Source organism: Colossoma macropomum, unplaced genomic scaffold, assembly GCF_904425465.1.
Source record: "Colossoma macropomum unplaced genomic scaffold, Colossoma_macropomum, whole genome shotgun sequence".
In the NCBI taxonomy this organism is placed as follows: domain Eukaryota; kingdom Metazoa; phylum Chordata; class Actinopteri; order Characiformes; family Serrasalmidae; genus Colossoma; species Colossoma macropomum.
Window position 1 is genome coordinate 41,117,126 of NW_023494791.1, and position 18,337 is coordinate 41,135,462.

Sequence of the window (18,337 nt, forward strand, 5' to 3'; positions counted from 1 at the left end):
ATATAAAAATATAACAGCAGTGATAAAATGTTTTATGCTATTCAGTGTTCAGGAAATGAGTGTATCCTTTTACATGTTTAGCAAAATGTTTTAGCATTTATAAACTATGATTTTACTGAAATGCTCCATATTAATCCATTCATTTTGGACTCGCTCGGGAGCGCCCTCTAGTGTTTAAGAAACCAGGAAGACATTACAGAGTGGGAATTCTCCTCTCTACAAGTTCTCTGATGTTAGTTTTTACTTTTCCTACTGTGATGCTAGTAAAGTTCCCACCACAAGTCAAAACAGCTGTTAGATGATTGTAATCACTTGCAGGTGCCCCCTAGTGGCTTGGAACCCTGGACACACACCCATACCAACCATTGAATGAATGATCCAGTATTATGGTATTTTGGAAAGGCTCTGTATGGTTCATTATTGTTTAATAAATTTTTTATTGATAGCCCTTTTCTGAAAATTCAACCGACGCCTTTTAAAACTCTTAAACTGCACTTCTTTTCAAAGAGAAGGAATTTTCACTGAAACGTCAGTATTCTCACTACACAGAGGTAGAAAAAATTGCAAAATAGTGTGTAGACGAACAAACATTTATATCTGCAGATCAAAAGACAGGTGTACATAGGAACTTTTATCATGTGCAGGAGAAACATACTGACTTGTAACTGCAGCAGGTTCTTACATGAGTCTGTGCCATTTCAAAGCAGTAGGTCTAAAGATGATCTACACTATTTCCCCAAAGTGCACTGCTGCTCCCTGGTGGACTGCGAAGGTATTACAGCTCCACATAGATCAGACCTGTTCATTGTTTTCTGAGATTTTCTAGAGTTCTATACAAAAGGCTGCCTTTTTATTTTCAATTTTCTATGTATGATTAATTTTATGTATCTTGCTTTGTCTGTTTTCCTGTCTTAGTAACAGCTTCTTGACAGCTACACATCCTTTCAGACTCATAGCCCTGAGTTGTCTTCTCACAGTGGAAGGACGAACAGAAACACCTGTGGATTTTTTCAGATCTCAGTCAGAGTGGGGCTTGATTTTCTCCTCTTTCTCAAAGATGAAAGTGCTGTTTGTCTGTTTTGGTGGTCTATCAGGTTTTGCAGGCTGCTATCAGGGTCCTCATTTTCTCTGGAGCTTTTGATCAGTTTTTGAACTCTAGTTTTGGAAACTCCAGGTTTTTCAGTTATTTTCCTTTGATTTTCTCCATTCTTATGTAAGTGGATTATCTTATGTATTATCTCCTCAGAAATATCCTTATCCAATATCCTTAATAATTACATGAACTTCTTCAATGTGTCTTTTCAGTGATTACAGACATGTATTTTTTTTTTTAAACAGTTAAATAATGAAAACGAGTTTCTCTTTCGTCACACATAAGACATAAGGAAAGGACAGTGACGGATCATCACACTCTGTTTTATTTGAATTTAAAGCACCGAGTGTTGGTTTGTTGAGGGAAACCTGAAAACGTTCAGAAAAAGTAAAAAATAATAAAAATTCAAGACAAATATACCGGTTACAAAGAACTGATTTAATCAGCATTAGAAGATACTGTCAAAAAATAATAACATGCACATACATACATGTGTAAACAGGTACAAAAATTGCTGGAGGACAGTTTCTCTCAGGGAAGAAAACGGAATTGACTCAGAGATGGTTTCCTCTGAAATACTGACCGTGGACTCACAAGGAAGCCTTGAGTGGAAATTTCACAATGCAGCACAAGTCATGTTCTGAACACTATTCTATAACGACAAGGCCTGGCCAGCTAAAACGTCTGCTGTAACTTTAGCCCACTGAACCAAAATCATGTTTTCAGAATGTGTTTCTCAGTTACTTGGTTAACTATGACCTCTATAAAAGTGCTGAAAAAATTGCTCAAGTCCAGCACTGCGTCCAGCAGAAACTGCAGAATTAGAGAACGAGGATCTATTATAGCGAATATACACCACTGTTCAAAAGTTTGGAATCATTTGTCATATTAACCATTTATTCTAAATACCACAACATATAACTTAAATAAGTTACTTGACAAATCTGATTTCTGCAGTTATCTGATTATTCAAATGGTCATGTAAACAGCATACTCCGATCTAGAAATCCGATTAAGAAATCTGATAAACAGAGCTGGATTCTGGCTCAGTAATCAGATTTCTCAGTGCATGTAAACTCTTACTCTGTTTCTTTCGGATTTCACAGTCTGTGCATGTGCGAAAACAGACTGGAAATAGGCAAGCAGTGTTGCCGCGAGACGCACCAAAACGCTTATGGAGCGACACTGAAACCGACTACATGCTTGACGAAATGAGGAACTTAAATATTCTTCATATTCTAGATGATGTATGTTCATATTTTCAGGTAAAGTGGCGCAAAGTTTGAGGCTACGTTATGTTTACGTCACGCATTCTTCAGTGAGTCTACTGGCTGGTTGTAAAGCAGAAATCTGACAACTGCCTGACTCATAGGGACCCGGAGTTTCCCATTATCTGATTACTCAAGTGCATATAAACACATTGATCCAATTACTGACAAAATCTGATTTTCTGCAGTTATAGGATTATTAAGTGCATGTAAACACACTCAATGGTACTTTAGATGTTTAGATGTCCACTATTTCCAGAATTCTGTGAATGAGAAGTTATTCAATCACAAATAAATTGTCTTGAGGTTTGATCTCCACTTCTGAAATAAGAATTCTGAATTTTAACTTTATTACAACTTCCTCAATGCTTTCACAATCATTTTATAATAATCTACAACTTTAGTCATCATTCTGGACACTTCTTAGTGTCCTTCTAATTACTGGAAAGCTGAGAAATTGCACAAGACTAACATGGTAGTATCATGTCATTCATGTGCAAAGAAATTGGTTTATCGGTTCTACTGAAAACATTGATTCCAAACTTTTGAAATGTGTATATTACAGGCAGAGATGACACTGATCCGATATCAGGTATTGGTATTAGGCTGACATCAGCTGAAAATCTGGATCAGCCACCAGAGGGAAAAGAAGAATAAACATGATTCAATCCTGTAACAAATCTTGCCTGAAACACTTCACTGGGTGATGTCATGTTCTTCTAGTTAAAGGGCACTGAGTGGGTTGAATGACCATTTCCAACCTGTGTTTATCCCTTAGAACTAAACAGGATGTTTTTGTTAATATGTCTTTAAGACTGATTATATGTAAATCAGGTCTGTTCTTATTGGCTGCCCTCATTTAAAAAGCAGTCCAGGCTAAAACACTGTTTATAACTTCAGCATCAGTGGGCAGGCTAAACTGCTGTAGGCTAAAAGGAAGATCTAAGTAAATGTATTGGTTTTTGTGACATCACAGAAATGACGAATTCAAAACAGGCTGTTTAACAGCTTGGTTTCCATGTATGGACTGGGGAATGAACTTTAGCGATGTTTATGGATTATATCAAACTCTTATTTTAAAAAAAGTGAGGAAGCTTTGTTTTTGCATGATATGGGCCCTTTAAGTATGTGAGTAGTTTAAGAATTATAGCCTACTTTTAAATGAAGTGCTTCATTTAAAAATAGCTCATTTTAAAGCTTAGGATACGTATCAGCCAAGGTATGGGAAAAGAAAAAGTGATAATGTGCCATCTCTAACTCCAAGCACTGAACTTTAGTGTTGCATTTTGGAGGAAAGAGAAATGGATACTTGGTTGAGTCAGTCATAGCACAACTGCAGCTCACTTAAAAAGAGGAAGGATTCTTTTCACTTACACAACTTATTCACATTAACTGCTTATTGTAGTGTGAGGGGCAAAAATAAAACGTACAAAGAGTTACAAAACTTTTGTGAATATATCGGCAGTAAAAAGTAGATACACAGCATTTTTGTGTTAAAATAGGAATATCTGACAGATTTTTTTTGGTTTTTTGTTGTTTTAGAAAAAATCCGGACTACACTTGACCATATTAACTGTAGAATATGTGCATGTATATATATATATTGCACTAGGATCAGTGATTAACTTGGTCCTCCCTTTTGGAGAGATGGACAGGTTATGTGTCCAATCCAGTCCATCTAAACAGGGCAGCAGAAAGCAGAGAATTCCAATAGAAAGCATGTAGGCATCTCAGAATACATGTGAGACTTTAACATAAAATGCACACGTAGGTTTGCGTGCTGTCTATCTTTTCACTCTCTCTCTCTCTCTCTCTCTCTCTTTTGCACTTGGCCTTCATCTCGTTTATTTTACTGGTCCCTTGACTCGTACAGCAACTTGGCAGCCTGTGGATGAAGCAAAATCAGAGAATTAAAAAAATTATCATAATAATTACAATCATTCAGTTATTAAAATAAGCATAAAGTACCCACTGCATCACACACAACTGCAGAAAGATATCAAATATTTGCAGTAAAGATGAATTAGAACTTAAAGATAAGAATATATAGAGGAGAATTTTAAGAGAAATATAAAAAAAATACTAAAATATGATTAATTAAAAGTAAACATCATATAACAAAATCACATGGAATAATAATAATAATAATAATAATAATAATAATAATAATAATAATAATAAATGTAGTTGAAAGTGCTTCACAGTACATTTATATAAGGCATTAAGAACAGCAAATAGGATGTAGCAGTAGCAGCAGTAATAATAATAATAATAATAATGATAATAATGATAATTATAGAAGCATAAAAACCTAAAGGGCCCATATCCTAAATCCATTTTTGTGGGTTTATGTACCAAAAACAGTTATATTTTTACATAACTATTTCCTTTCTTTATTAATTAAAATTAAACAAGCAGCCCTTAAGAGTGATACATGTTAGTTTCCATGTATTCCAGTTATACATGTTCCCATACATTGACTGTATAAACTGGAGAGCGAACAGCATGGTTTCTAACTTTAAAAATATTGACAAACTACATTAAACTCTTATTTCACAAAAACAAAGAAAATTTGGTTTTCCATAATATGAGCCCTTGGAGAGGCAAGTTAAAATGAAATAAAGTTGCTTCTGGTTTTCTATTAAAAACACAAATTGTATACCTGTCCATACAGATCACAGCATCTGCCTTTTTCAAACAATAATGCCTACATGCATGTCTGGGTACAGTTCTAACCCTAACCCTCATAGCCACTGGTATAGCCCGCATATCTATATATAGTCTATCGCGTGCTTGTCTATATGCTGAATAAGCTCATGTAAGCTCAATGTTTCCCAGCTTCACAGCCACATAAATTGTTAAAATGGCTGATTCAGTTCTTGGTAAAGCGCAAGCATTTTTGTCAATGATTTCTTTATGCTTTGAGGCGGCTGTTGCCTTTACTGGACTTCCCAGCTATAGACAAAGATCCGAAAAACTGATGCTCCCTTTTAAAAGGGCACCCTTGTTTTAATATTTTTAATATTAATATTAATATTAAAAATAACATAATTTAATAACATGTTCTCTTCTTTTTAAATTTGCCATAACCAAACATTTTAAATAAACTGTTGTTTAGATGTTGATATGTTTTTCTTTTGCACAAACTGCAAAACTGAAGGAGCAACTGACAAATGTGCATATTCCTTTGGAATAATGCTACACCCCACAAATTTTATGTAATTTAGCAATAACCTACTTGGCTATGATTCCAATTTAGATCAGTAGTTAGTTAAATCTGCCTGTGAATTCATTCGTGACACAGTAGGTGGTACAGCATGTGGGGTGTACCTTGTGCATGGCTGCTAGCCAGGCTGAGGCGATCCTTTTGTCATCGGCGGCCTCCATGCGAAGCTGCTGGGGGTCCTGAGAGCCGGGGGGCTTGTACTGCAGCAGCATGCCAGTGGCACGAGACAGACCACCTGCACGAAGAGGTCAAATGTCAGATGTGAGCGCTTCACCCAAAAGCTACCACAGACTGAAGCAGGAGTATGTTTAAGATGAATAATGGAAAATGCCTACCCAGCTGGAATGAAATGGAGAAATATTACAGCAAAATGAAACATCAGCAGTAGGTGGTAAAGCATACACTACTGCATTATTAATAAGAGGACATCAAAACTGTTACCGCTCACAATGCAACACATGATGATAATGCAGTCATTTACAGAAAGGTTGGCTACATCGGAATCCAGCCACAAAGGACCACAGTGGACTGTTCCAATGAGTCAAGCCATGGGCGAGTCACGTTAGGATGTGGCAAACAAAAAAGGGATAAGACAGGAGTTTTTTCGTAAAGGAATAATCCAAAGTCTCTCAACCTAATTGCTATCTGCCATATCTATATCAGGCTGATATTAGTCAGATTGCCATTTAATATAGTAATATTAATATTCATCAGTCCTGAAGTGGTTGGTGTCATTAATTCTGTTGATACTGGGAAACAAGTACAGTACAATAGTAATTTGCTTTATAAGCAACATTTCCTTCTCTAATTATCCATTAGCATAAAGCTAATTTGCGCATGTATTCCTATGAAAATTCGTAGTGTTGTTAGCGCCAAGCTAGTGGTGATGTATGATGATGCCGATTCTAGCTTAAACATGGGCACGTGAAGCTTGTAACAGACATACAACCATCATATTCATTATTCTTTAAGCAGATGCATCACGACTCTGTAAAGCTCTGAATCTGAAGTCTGTTTCTCAAAAATTATGGAACCAGCCTATCAGCCTATTAGCTACCTGCTCTTCTAATAAGGGCAGAATATAGTTCAGTTACGAAGAATATGAAGTGTAAACCAGTTAGAGAGCCTGCAGCAGCATCCAGTGGCGTTCATTTGGAAGCTATTTATTTGGTTGCCTTTTATAGACAAGGATTTTAGCAAAAACATTTTTTCATGCTGTGAAATGGTACTTGAGGAATATTTCAGGTGTCTTTCACTAAACGTATTTTAGCACTTTTTCAAATTAATATTTCATCTAATAGGAAGTCACTACATAGATGAAATTTGATTCTGGAAAAATTAAAAGAAGTCTTCATTTAAAAACAGCAAATTTTAAATTGTAATTGTTTAATAAAAAGAATTATTAGATAAGTGTTTGTACGGGACGATACCCAAGGTTTCAATATCAGTCTTGGCTCTTGGTACCAGAAGTGGTGACCATGATTACTACGATTTTACGATTTTGACCCTTCAAACCCGTAATGCCACCCTAAATCCCAGTTGCTCACATGCTGTTTCTATGACTCTAATAGTAGCCCTAGTTTAAATACAGCTTTTTTCGGCCAAGTTTCACTGACAGCTCTCAGGATAAAAGCTATTTCCAGCTACTGCCATGGCATAAATGTGTTCAACACCAAAGTGATGCCAGTGAATGCCAGTAATATCAGTAACATTAGCACTGGAGAACACCTCAAACAGACTAAACTGGACAGAGCTCAGCGACTGGAAAGCTCCAGTACCCCTCAAAACAAGGTGTAACGTAGTATGAGAGTGAAAGGTTGAGTTTTATTTTGTCCATTTATATGGCTATAGAAAAATGCACTGCTTTTTAAAAGGGATAAAAATATTTAAATTAGAGAAAAATGCAATTGATCACAATTAATTCTCCTGATCATTTGTTTTGAGACGATGTTTTTTCTGTTTTTTATACATACAGGGAAATTATTATCCATGATAAATCAATCACATGCTACAGACCTGGCAGATAGAGATTACATTGGAAAAACTGTATTCCTTTAACATGCAAATCATGCTGAAAGATGTACAGATCAATAAACAAGAAAGGAGCAATTCACAAAGCACAGATGCACAGCTTTTAATATGGTTGCCTTTTGTTTTTCCAAATCAGTAATGGTAGAGTTTATCACCACCAAATTATACTCTAAATATATCAACTATATTTAAAACAAAAAGATTGGGAAAGAAGGCAGACCCATTTAAAAGCAACCATAAATAGGGCATTGGACACAAAGAGAAAAAGACACAAAGAGAGAGATATGCTGACCTTCTGATATATAATCACTGTCCAGCAGAGTGGTGTAAGTATGAATATCTTTCTCTGGGCCCAGAAAAAACAGAAATCAAGCAGGCCAGAGAAAACAAAAATCAAATTTAAAAAAGGAAGCATAAGAAGCATTAATATAAAACACAACCTAAAGAGGCATTACACCACACATTGTTTCTTTCTTGCAAAGAAAAGCAGTGGTCACTGCAAGCTGCAAGCATAGAACTACCAAATTAGTAACATGTTATAAGCTAAATCAAGCAATTAGGTCATCCAACATTAAATTACAGAGGAAAGAAATTTCTAAAAGCTGATGTAACTGATTCTCAACTGATTCTAACATTGTTCTGTGCCAGTGTTGACATATGCCTGTGGGCTACAATGTATTTTTAAGCAGTTCATGGCTGAGGGGTACATGCACAGTAAGGCAAAACAGTCCTTAACGATTGCCCCCCCCCAATTTACATTCTTTTTTTACATCAACATTACATATGTAATGTGTAATGTAGGTTCCCTGGTGTTTTTAGATAGTAAATATAATGGCTATAAATTAAAATTTGCATTGTTCCAAACTCTGGTCAGTAAGTTTCTTTACAAAAAAACTTTTTACATCAAACCACTCTGAATGAGTTTGTTTACTTCTCAACCACTGGATTACAAAGACATGTTTAAAAATCAGTGGAATTCCCCTTTAAGAGGTAACAAAGGGCATGTTCTACAGCAAAACTTACTAAAAATCAAGCAGAATCTGTACAGTCATGCTGACTCATCATATTCCTTTTTAAACGGAGAGGAAACTGCATTCTGCAGATCAATAACAACCACAGGAAATCACAGCAGTCCAGGATCGATCAGCAGAGGAAGTCAAAGAGCTTTTAGAGTCTATTACTCTTTAGGTTCTCCCAAAGACTGTTACTGTTCTTTGGGCAAATACACAACCCAGTTTCTTTCTACTAGAAATGAAGTCCTATTAGCATAAAATGAGGCCTATATGGATTGACACACTTTGAAATTTGTGAAGACAATTGTAAGAATGTAAATTCTGTTTAATATTTAAGTGTATGACGTGTTGTCTTGCTGAAAGGTAGCTGTCTATGTATAACAAAAACATTTAGATTAACATATTTCACTAATGAAAAGCCTCCATTTACATTATGTAGTCCAGGTGTTAGTCAGGGATCAGTCTCATTCAAACAACTTTTAATTCCACCCCAGACAAAAAACTTCAGGTTCAGCTCAGAATTTCACATGCAAAAGTAAAGCATGTTTTGTCGATTTTCTAAGTGAAAGTAAGTCAAAACATCCTCTACATAAATATGACATTTTCCTGCAAAGTTTAAAGCACAAATTCTATATATTTGCTGAGTTTAACACAAAAAACAAAAAAATTAACATGAAATAGAAAATGTGCCATAACTTTTGCACAGGACATATGTTTCATTTTTTTCCAATATGCTACATTCAGCAAATAAACAGTAATTGTGCACTAAAATGTGCAGAAATGTGTTCTCTGTACACCTTTGCATCCAACTGTATATTAAATTAAGAGACACTGTGAACATAAAACAGAAAAACCTACAGTAGGAAGTCTATGTTATTCCTTTTCATCTTGACTATGCTGCGTGAGACTGGATTTCCATTCAATATCTACTGTCAACTGCCATTTAAATAGGAGCTTATTGATTGCATATTATGCCAGCAAAAATCAAATATACAATATACAGTTACACTAATAAACTTTTATTCTGCAATAGAATTAGCATGTCTGTAAGATTTAGCCATGAAAACATACCCTTTAGGCCCACCGTCTAAATAATTACTAATATTATATTAAACAAAAGTACACTATAATGAGTTTTTGAGTGTTTCTTTTTGAGCAATAGCCCATTAACTATCCAGACTTTGTGGGGCCTGACTTTAGCTGCTAACTCAGAAAAGCTACGTTTTAAATACACTGTCATATAGGTATTCCATTTACTCATTAATCTTTATATTTTATAAATGTGTTAACATTTATGTTGCTTGTCCCACAGAATTCAGAAAAATTTCAAGTTTTCTTGATGGCTTTAACGTGTTCAGGACCAAATAAAAGAACCGTATTGGAGCAACATCCAAATTAACAGACAAAGAAGATGCTAGTGTATAAAAACATGATGCCCAATATTCTTAATTTTTTTTAATATTACACATTTAAAATGCCATTGGGCTTAGTGGTTTATCCTCATATAAAATCAAATATATTAAGCATCTTGCAGTTCTTGATTCAAACCACATGAGGGCACCTACCAACTAACACTCATCTAACAAACTGATACGTTTTTAACTCGAGGAGGAAAAAAGGGCTGGTTGCCTTTAACCAGTGAAGAGGATGTGACAGTAAACTTGCCACAGTAAAAGTACTATCAGATCAAAAATGTTTTATAACACAGTATACATCACAGGTGTATTCAAAGGTAGAGAGTGCTTCTAATGGGGATTTCAACATTCATAATAAAGGTGCACACAGGGACACGAGTGTTGTAAGTTGAAATGTTAAGCAGTATTTAAGTGACGTGACAGGTGAAGTCATGCAAAGTTATTTGCCTTTTTTTTTTCTTTTTAATTTTGTTTGATAATTTACATCAATCAGAGCGTGTCACAGAGCGAAAGACAACAATATACCCATACAACAGTCAGATTAAACCACTGACACGCACCCTGATTTCTCTGCTCTCATCTTCTGGAATGAGTTGAATAATGTCCAATCAAATCGCTGATTTGTGGCATGGTAACTAATTTTGTCACGCCCACAGTGACGCACTCGAACACACACATAAAATAGATGAAGAAAAAAAAAAAGAATGTGAACAGTGGGACATCACTGCGGCTTTTTTAAGTTTAAAAAACAATATTAGACTCTTTTATGGCTTAGAAACCGCCTACAGCTCTGCACACGCTTTCCCATGAGGTTTCCGACAACCTGTGTGTTTTAGTGACGCGTCCTCAACGCACTAAAACAAGCAGATATAGCAGCTGCAGATACACAATCCTGAAATCAGCATCCCTACTTCTCATGTCCCTGCGTGCACAACAGAACCAAGTTCAAAATAATGTACAAAAACTAAATATCTGTGGCACTTTTTTGGGTTTAAAAACCTCTAATTATAACACGGCTATGGACAAAACAAAGCAGCACCCACAGAAACTGAATGAAGATATAAAGAGGTTGTTAATATTAACAGATTTATTCTCTTCCCTAATCTCAGCCTTACCTCCAGGTGTCGATCCTTCTGTCTGCACTTGCATAGTGGAGATTTTTGACAACTCCACCTCAAAATGGCTCTCTCCATCCAGGAACAGATATCTGAGGGAAGGACAGAGAGTCTGTGTTTAAGCTTTCTTAAGCTTGTTTAGGCCTCTGTGTACATGTGTACATGTGCGCAGGGATACCTGTGGTTGTTTGACAGACGGCACGCCATCGTCTCCGATTTCTCCGAGGAGCCTACTGTCACCAGGAACGTGCCACCTACAACAGCAGACACACAATGTTACAACAAAAGAAGGAATTGCAGGTATAAAGATATCCATATAAAAGTTTAACAGCCCATTATTAAACCTCAAGCATAAATAGAAAAGCAAAAGTACAGTCACATCTAGGGATGCACTGATACAGATACTGGCACTGGGCCAATTCCATGCTCATTTATTCATACTAAAAATTCACTGATGCCAAAATTCCGCTACCGCGTGATCACGTACGCTGCTGCGCAAATGAACAAACAACTAAAGCTGACAGTGAAGGAGGATCTGCTCAAACAGAGAAGTGTTACTGACACTGTGACGGTTGGACACAAAACCGTTGGTCGCTTTAAACATTTCACTTTGGTATATTCCTACCTGGAACACACTGTATGATTTAAGCCTGTTTTTAAACACACATGATCACAACCGCCTCCCCAATATGGGTGGAGAGAAGTAAACTAACAAACAGGGCAGAATAGGTCGACATTTCCTACCAAAGTCTGTACTGCATACTTTACGTTGTTTGACTGAGTAGAGTTGCGAGGGATCATTTTTTAAGCTTTTTTTGTGAAATAGACTGTAGAGAACCTGTACTGTCCTACTGTGTACATTAGCTAGCTATGCTATATTAGTTATCTTGGATCAGCTATGCGATCCAAGGTAACTAGTATAGCAGAGCTAGCTAATGCTTCATTTAAAATCAGTTAGATTTGAATGATTTTATGGTAATTCGTTATGGTATCAGACTCGTTATCAGCGAGTACTAAAAAACTTAGTCATAATCGGTCTGAAAAAAATGGTATAGATGCATCCCTAGTCATATCCAACATTGTTTTGTTTTTTTTCCCTACCAAAGACTGCTTAAGATGTTTGTATAGGTTTGCGTATCAAAAACAGCTGTAACTTAAAAATGAAGTCTATTTTCTTCGCCTCCACATTATTTTTCCCATGTTTCCACTTTTAAATGACTATATCTGTTCTTAAAGTGAAATGTACAAGTTGAAAAATAGGTTTTTCCTAGTTTTAAGACATCATCTGAATGCCACTTGAAAAACTCCTTATAGCGGCAATGTGAGTGGGCGGGGCTAAACTGCAATAGGTTATATAGGCAATGCGCTGATTTTCATGACATCACAAAAAAAAAAAGAATTCAAAACAGGCAATGTTAACAACAAACTTTCAAACTCAATTCTGCATAGAAACTAAAGTTCAGATGACATGGTAAGAAACGCGAGTGAGAGGATTGGATATTTTTCATTTATATCAAATCTGGGCACTGATACAGAACTCAGTTCAGTACTAAATCAGAACTAATATTAAAGCACTGACATACACCACAGACTGCCTAGTGGCTCTTCAGTTAATGGATTACTCATTACACAGTGTGTGTCTGCATATGTGTTCCATGGTTAAAGAGCAAAAACACACACACACACACACACACACACACACACACACACACACACACACACACACACAACCAACCCCAATGACTCTGCAAACAGAGTACAGCCAAAAAAAAACAACACCTCAAACTTTTTAACAGGAACAGCTCTGATACTAATACACTTTTTTATTTAGGGTATCCACATGTTCAGGCAAATTCAATTTAACACATTTATACCAGTTGCAATGCAATGTAAGACCATTACGCCACACAATGCAGTTGGCTCAACAAAGATAGACTCTTGGAAAATATTTTGCATTGGCTCAGGGGATCAAACCAGCGACCTTCTGATCTCAAGGCTGGTTCCCTAACCTTCAGCCCACGACTCCCCCCCAGAGAGTAAACTGGTTAAAAAAAATGAATGGGACAGCTTGTAATGCGCCCATATGTACATAAGTGTATACACACTAACAGTATTATATTTAAGATCTCAGGGGGGAAAACCCAACAATTTTCACAGACTTTTCAAAATCTTTGAATAATTTTCTCATTGAGACAGAAAGTAGAGTGGTTTGATATTGAAATGGTTAATTGTAGTACATTCCCAGATTTCTTTACAGTGGTGGTGCTAAAACCAGGGGTCACAATGTCTACATTGCACATAAATCCATTTTATTTACTATCCAAAACAACCAGTGAACCTACAAGTGTCTTCTGAGTTCTTATATGTAAATGGTAATAATGGTTAAACTAGTGGTAAATCTGAAAATGTTTTCTGAGAACGGAATAAAAAACATTTACATTTTAGGCCAAAACTTTCAAAAATATTGTAAAACAATGTTTCAGGTATTAGAGAACATATTCATCACTACTTTGTGTAATAGCTTTCTGTGAGGGAGCTTTTAGAGACCATATTTATATGGCAACTCAGGTGTCCTGGCCTGTGCGTATGCTTTGTCAGACTCACCAGCAGTGAGCACTTTGAGCTGTTTATCGTAGAACTCCACTTCCTTCTGAGAGATGAGGCTGCATTCCCCGCACTGCCTCACTGGGTCCACAAAACACATCCTGGGCAAAGCCACCTTCTTACTGCAACATTTATCACAGAAACACCGGCCACAGCGCCGACAGTGGTGCTGAAAAATACACGCACAGGATAAACACAGGGCACTCACATAGATAAATATGACAATAAGGCAAAAATATAACATCACAATAAATATTTGAAGATATTCTGAAGACACTTTGAAGACACTGTCACAAAGCAAATGTATCATGAGGTTTCAGAATTGATAAAATGCACACTCAAAAGTGTAGTGCCACATTTAAAAGGGTTTTGAAAACTATGAGAATAATTTCTTTTCATTTACTGGTAGCAAAACAAAAAAAATTAAGAAGAAACCAATTAAACAATAAGTAAAACTAATAGCATAATGGGTTGACATTTAATCAGCTCCTTGTTACTGAAGTTTATGTAACTACAAACTGGTTGTTATTGCACGATCACTAAGTGCACTTGCACTGTATTTGTATGGTGTTGCTGCTCCTACACCAAAATATTTTGCACAACTCAGTGATACATCCAGTTACCACTTACTTTTGATATAGCATGCTTCATGTTATTTAAACAGGCAGCTCATTTTTTGTTAAAGAATTTAAATAAGTAGGATGCACAATGATATCAGACTCATAATGGTAGTGGCAGATATTTTCTTAATTGGACAGATGTTCAACAAATAATTTAACCAATATTTGATTTAAATCATTACTACTGAATTCAGGAAGAGCAGCATGTTTAACCGATGCCAGGCTTTCTCACCAAAATGCCAGTACTTAATTAACTTTATTGCATTTGTAGCCCTACAGAAACATATTATACATCTCTGTAATGGCAATCAAGGTAGATACAGTCCCAATCGCTACATTTTATAAATGTTTTTGTATCCGCAGATATGTAGATGAAAAATTTTGAATATCAGCCCACAATCCCCATACCAGTGCGTCCCTATGTTAAAGGCAAATAACCACCTCCAATCAGCTACGTGTCACTGAGCAGTTTGTGTAGTACTTGGTGGCTCTCTATATTTGGTCTAAATCAGTTCATTTTTGTGATCCATGCAGTTCAGAGCTCTAGAAATGCTGTTGATACCCATGATGTACTTAGAAGTACATACTGTCTCGTAACTCATCACAATAACCACAACATATCTTCGTATTTCCCTCTACTACATATGAACGTGTGTATCTGCATGCAAGTGAACATGTGAATTTGTAAAATCAGCGCAACTTTTTTAGCACACATGCACACAACACCACAAAAAGGAAGTAGTGGAAAGCAGCAAATGGAATAAAGATGAATTGTGCAAAAGCACGACTGCAAAAACATGAGAGGAAGAAGAGATTCCAAACGAACACCAAGTTACTCAACATAAAGAAGAAGTAGACCCTCCAATCTTTCATGGCACTTGATGGACCTCACTTACTTTTCTGGTGATGAAGTCAAATTTTGTGTCACACTGCATACATCTGGGACACTGAAACAAGAGGGGAGATGTATTCTGTCAATAACCACTTGAGCTCAGAGAGAGTGCATTTTTAGTGCCTTACTTCGCTAACACATCCGCTTTAACCTCATTTTAACTGTGTTAACCTTTTATGAGGTTTGGTGAGTGGAATTAGGCTGTTAGATCAGGAAAAAAAACAATAAAAATGTGCTTATGCAGACTCCAGGAACAAGACTGAGAAACACAGACCTAGACAATAAAACCTTCCTCCAGGCTGACACAGCAAAACAACAAGGTCATTATAGTCATGACTCTTCAAAACAGCTAACCATAACCAAACCAGTCAAGAAGTTCTTCCACATGTCAGTACAAGTTTTGTGGTTAATGGTGACAAATCAAGGTGACTAGGTTTGTTGATTAGCTTAAGAAACTCCCTAAACAAAAGTTTCTGGAGGGAAAAAGTCAAATTAACATGTACAAAAGTTGGGACCACGGCCAAGAGACAGGGGCTTCACTATAGGGACATTATCATAAAGCTGAGTAAAGTGCAAACATATTTACTGAATAAAACTCAACGCCCACTTTTGAAAAAGTTAAGGCATTAAGTATGCTATTTAATAATAGTAGTAGCAATACATACATTAGGTGCTGAATCCCTTTTTTTTTAGCGTATATCAGATTTTTTTTCTTGATAAATTACTTTGATACTGACTGTAAAACTGAATGAGGCTTTTGGGAATGTGATATGTAGGCAGACAATAGTCAGGCTATAAGACCTGACCAGACTGACAAAAACAGATTTATTTAATAAGAACAGAGAATTAAATAGCAAGTAGTACTGAATGCATGTCATCAGATCAACAAATACTGACGCAATCCATTAGGGGTGATCAATTTAAGCAATAGAACACGAGAGGGAGTGTTTTAGCGCGGAATGACATCACGACTGTGATTTGGTTGCAGGCATGAGCCAAAGGTGTTAACACACAACCTCGAGTGTTCTATTGCTTTTATACAACAGTTAAATAAATAAAGTAAGAAATTAATAAACTGGGTGGTGAACGTGTCACTTAATATGTTTTAATGTTAACAATTCCTTCCGCCAAATTATAGTTCCTTAACAAGCAGCTTGTTGCAATGTCAGAGTAACGAGCTCCGCCCACTCGCTGCACAGCTGGCAGTTCGTTCTCCAGTTCCTTACACTAAATTCCCAAACTGTCATCACCGCTGACCAAGTTTTTGTTGCGGCAGTTTTATGGCTCAGTCTGATTTGGTCAGACTCTGAAGACGAGACTACACGTTTGGCGAATGGTACTTGGTTCATTTCTGGCTGATTCCAGGTTGTTTAGCTGTTCTTCTGTCACAGCTGCCAACTGAAAAGCTGCTCAGTGGTGATGACAGTTTGGGAATTTAGTGTAGTCTCATCTTCAGAGTCTGACCAAATCGGCTGTCGGTCTAATGTGATCTTAAAAGTATCTATTTTCTGTTTGTGGCAAATTAAGAAGTATAAACGTTCAAATGGCTTGAGCGTCTCCTACAGCTGTCACTCGTTGCTTAGCAACGGCGTCTTAGCAGAGTGATACAGTGTTTGTGAAAAAAACCTGTGATGTTATGGCAAAATAACAGCACGGTTAGAACGCTTCTCAACCAATCAGCTTGCGTGGTTGGAACTAACTGTTGTATAAAGGCAGACAATAAACAGGTTATAAGACATGACCAATTTGACAAAAACAGATTTATTTAATAGAAACATAGAATTAAACAGTAATTAGTACTGACTGCATGTCATCAGATCAACAAATACTGATACATTCCATTAGGGGTGATCAATACGACAATATTTTATTATTGTCGTGATGTCTCAACCCGCATTATCATTACAAAGTGAACATAATTAGACCTGTTTAAATGGATTCAGAGCAATACGGTTTGTACTACAGTGTTTTTACATATAATACTAAAGGTTCTATTGTGTGTTTTGACTTACTATCGTGAAAATGTCGTCAAATATCGCGATAAAGCAAATATTTTTGCCATATCGTCCACCAAATCAAGACTTCTGAAATCTAAGGCGCTCAGCCTGTTATTCACCATTACATCAACGCATGCTCAGCATACAATTAACTGACATAAAGTTTCTTATTTTCCATCTTTGATCGAATTATTTGAGAAAAAACGTGAACAGTCACGGTATTATTCTGATAACTAGCTGACTCTTCACAGCTACAGCTGACAGAGGCGGATTAGACTAGTTTAGCCAGCCATCCGAGCCTGTAATATTAGCTTTGTACGAAGCTGAAGCCAGCTTCTTCTTCGAATTTTTCCTTTCCACCTTAAATGGTGCAGCAGTTACATTAAATGGTGCAGTAGTTACATTAACTGCTGCCCCATTTAAGGTGGAGCGGAAAAATTCGAACAAGAAGCCAACTTCAGCCTCGTCATATTTGTTAAAAATGTATCTGTGAAACTTACATTAAATGTGCAGATATTTGCACAAAACGCATAGTGGCTACTTATTTAGATTACGATATAGTAACTTAGCAGTCTGTGTTTCTGCTTGAGAGACCGAGTTCTGTAGAGAGACTGGGACTGGCTGGCTAAGCTAGCTTAGCTAAACACCAACGCCCAAGGAGCAGCACCAGCTGCAGCCCGGAGTTGGAGCGCAGCGCTGCGGCTCCAGCGCGCTTCACCCGCCGCCGTTACCTCTTTATCCGGAACCCACTGAGGCTCGTCTAGCGAAAAAGGGCTGTTGAACGCTCCGTTCTCCGGTACCATGCGGAGTCCGCTCGGGCTTCGGACCAGCTTCTTGCCATCAGGCACCGCTGACATTTTTCCATCAAACTATCTGTCTGTCTATCGCTGTGAAGTGTTTTGTGTTTTTATTTTTTCCTCATACTGAAGTCACTCTTCAGGTTAAAAGTCCCACTCGCCAAACAGAGCAGTGCCGTATATGAAGGAGATTTAGAGCTCAGACCAAATAAAATAACATATAAATCGTATAAATCAACTAATAGCATAAATAATAATACTATATA

At 36.8% G+C, this 18,337-nt stretch overlaps 1 protein-coding gene across 2 annotated transcripts; it reads right to left on the reverse strand.

The window, feature by feature from the left end:
* Nucleotides 1–1,400: 1,400 nt before the first annotated feature.
* On the reverse strand, nucleotides 1,401–18,213 carry zfyve21 (zinc finger, FYVE domain containing 21). 2 transcript variants are annotated; one of them, XM_036575083.1, is made up of 8 exons: nucleotides 18,006–18,213; nucleotides 15,282–15,332; nucleotides 13,766–13,934; nucleotides 11,340–11,415; nucleotides 11,162–11,253; nucleotides 7,911–7,964; nucleotides 5,692–5,822; nucleotides 1,401–4,246 (listed from the first exon to the last, which is right to left on the reverse strand). In XM_036575083.1, exons 1-8 carry the CDS (start codon nucleotides 18,129–18,131, stop codon nucleotides 4,211–4,213), a joined length of 735 nt encoding a protein of 244 aa, XP_036430976.1. In that variant the 5' UTR covers nucleotides 18,132–18,213; the 3' UTR covers nucleotides 1,401–4,210. The 2 variants fall into 2 exon arrangements, with proteins under 2 accessions (XP_036430976.1, XP_036430978.1); XM_036575085.1 differs by lacking the exon at nucleotides 7,911–7,964 and having other exon boundaries at nucleotides 18,006–18,210.
* Between the last annotated feature and the right edge of the window lie 124 nt (nucleotides 18,214–18,337).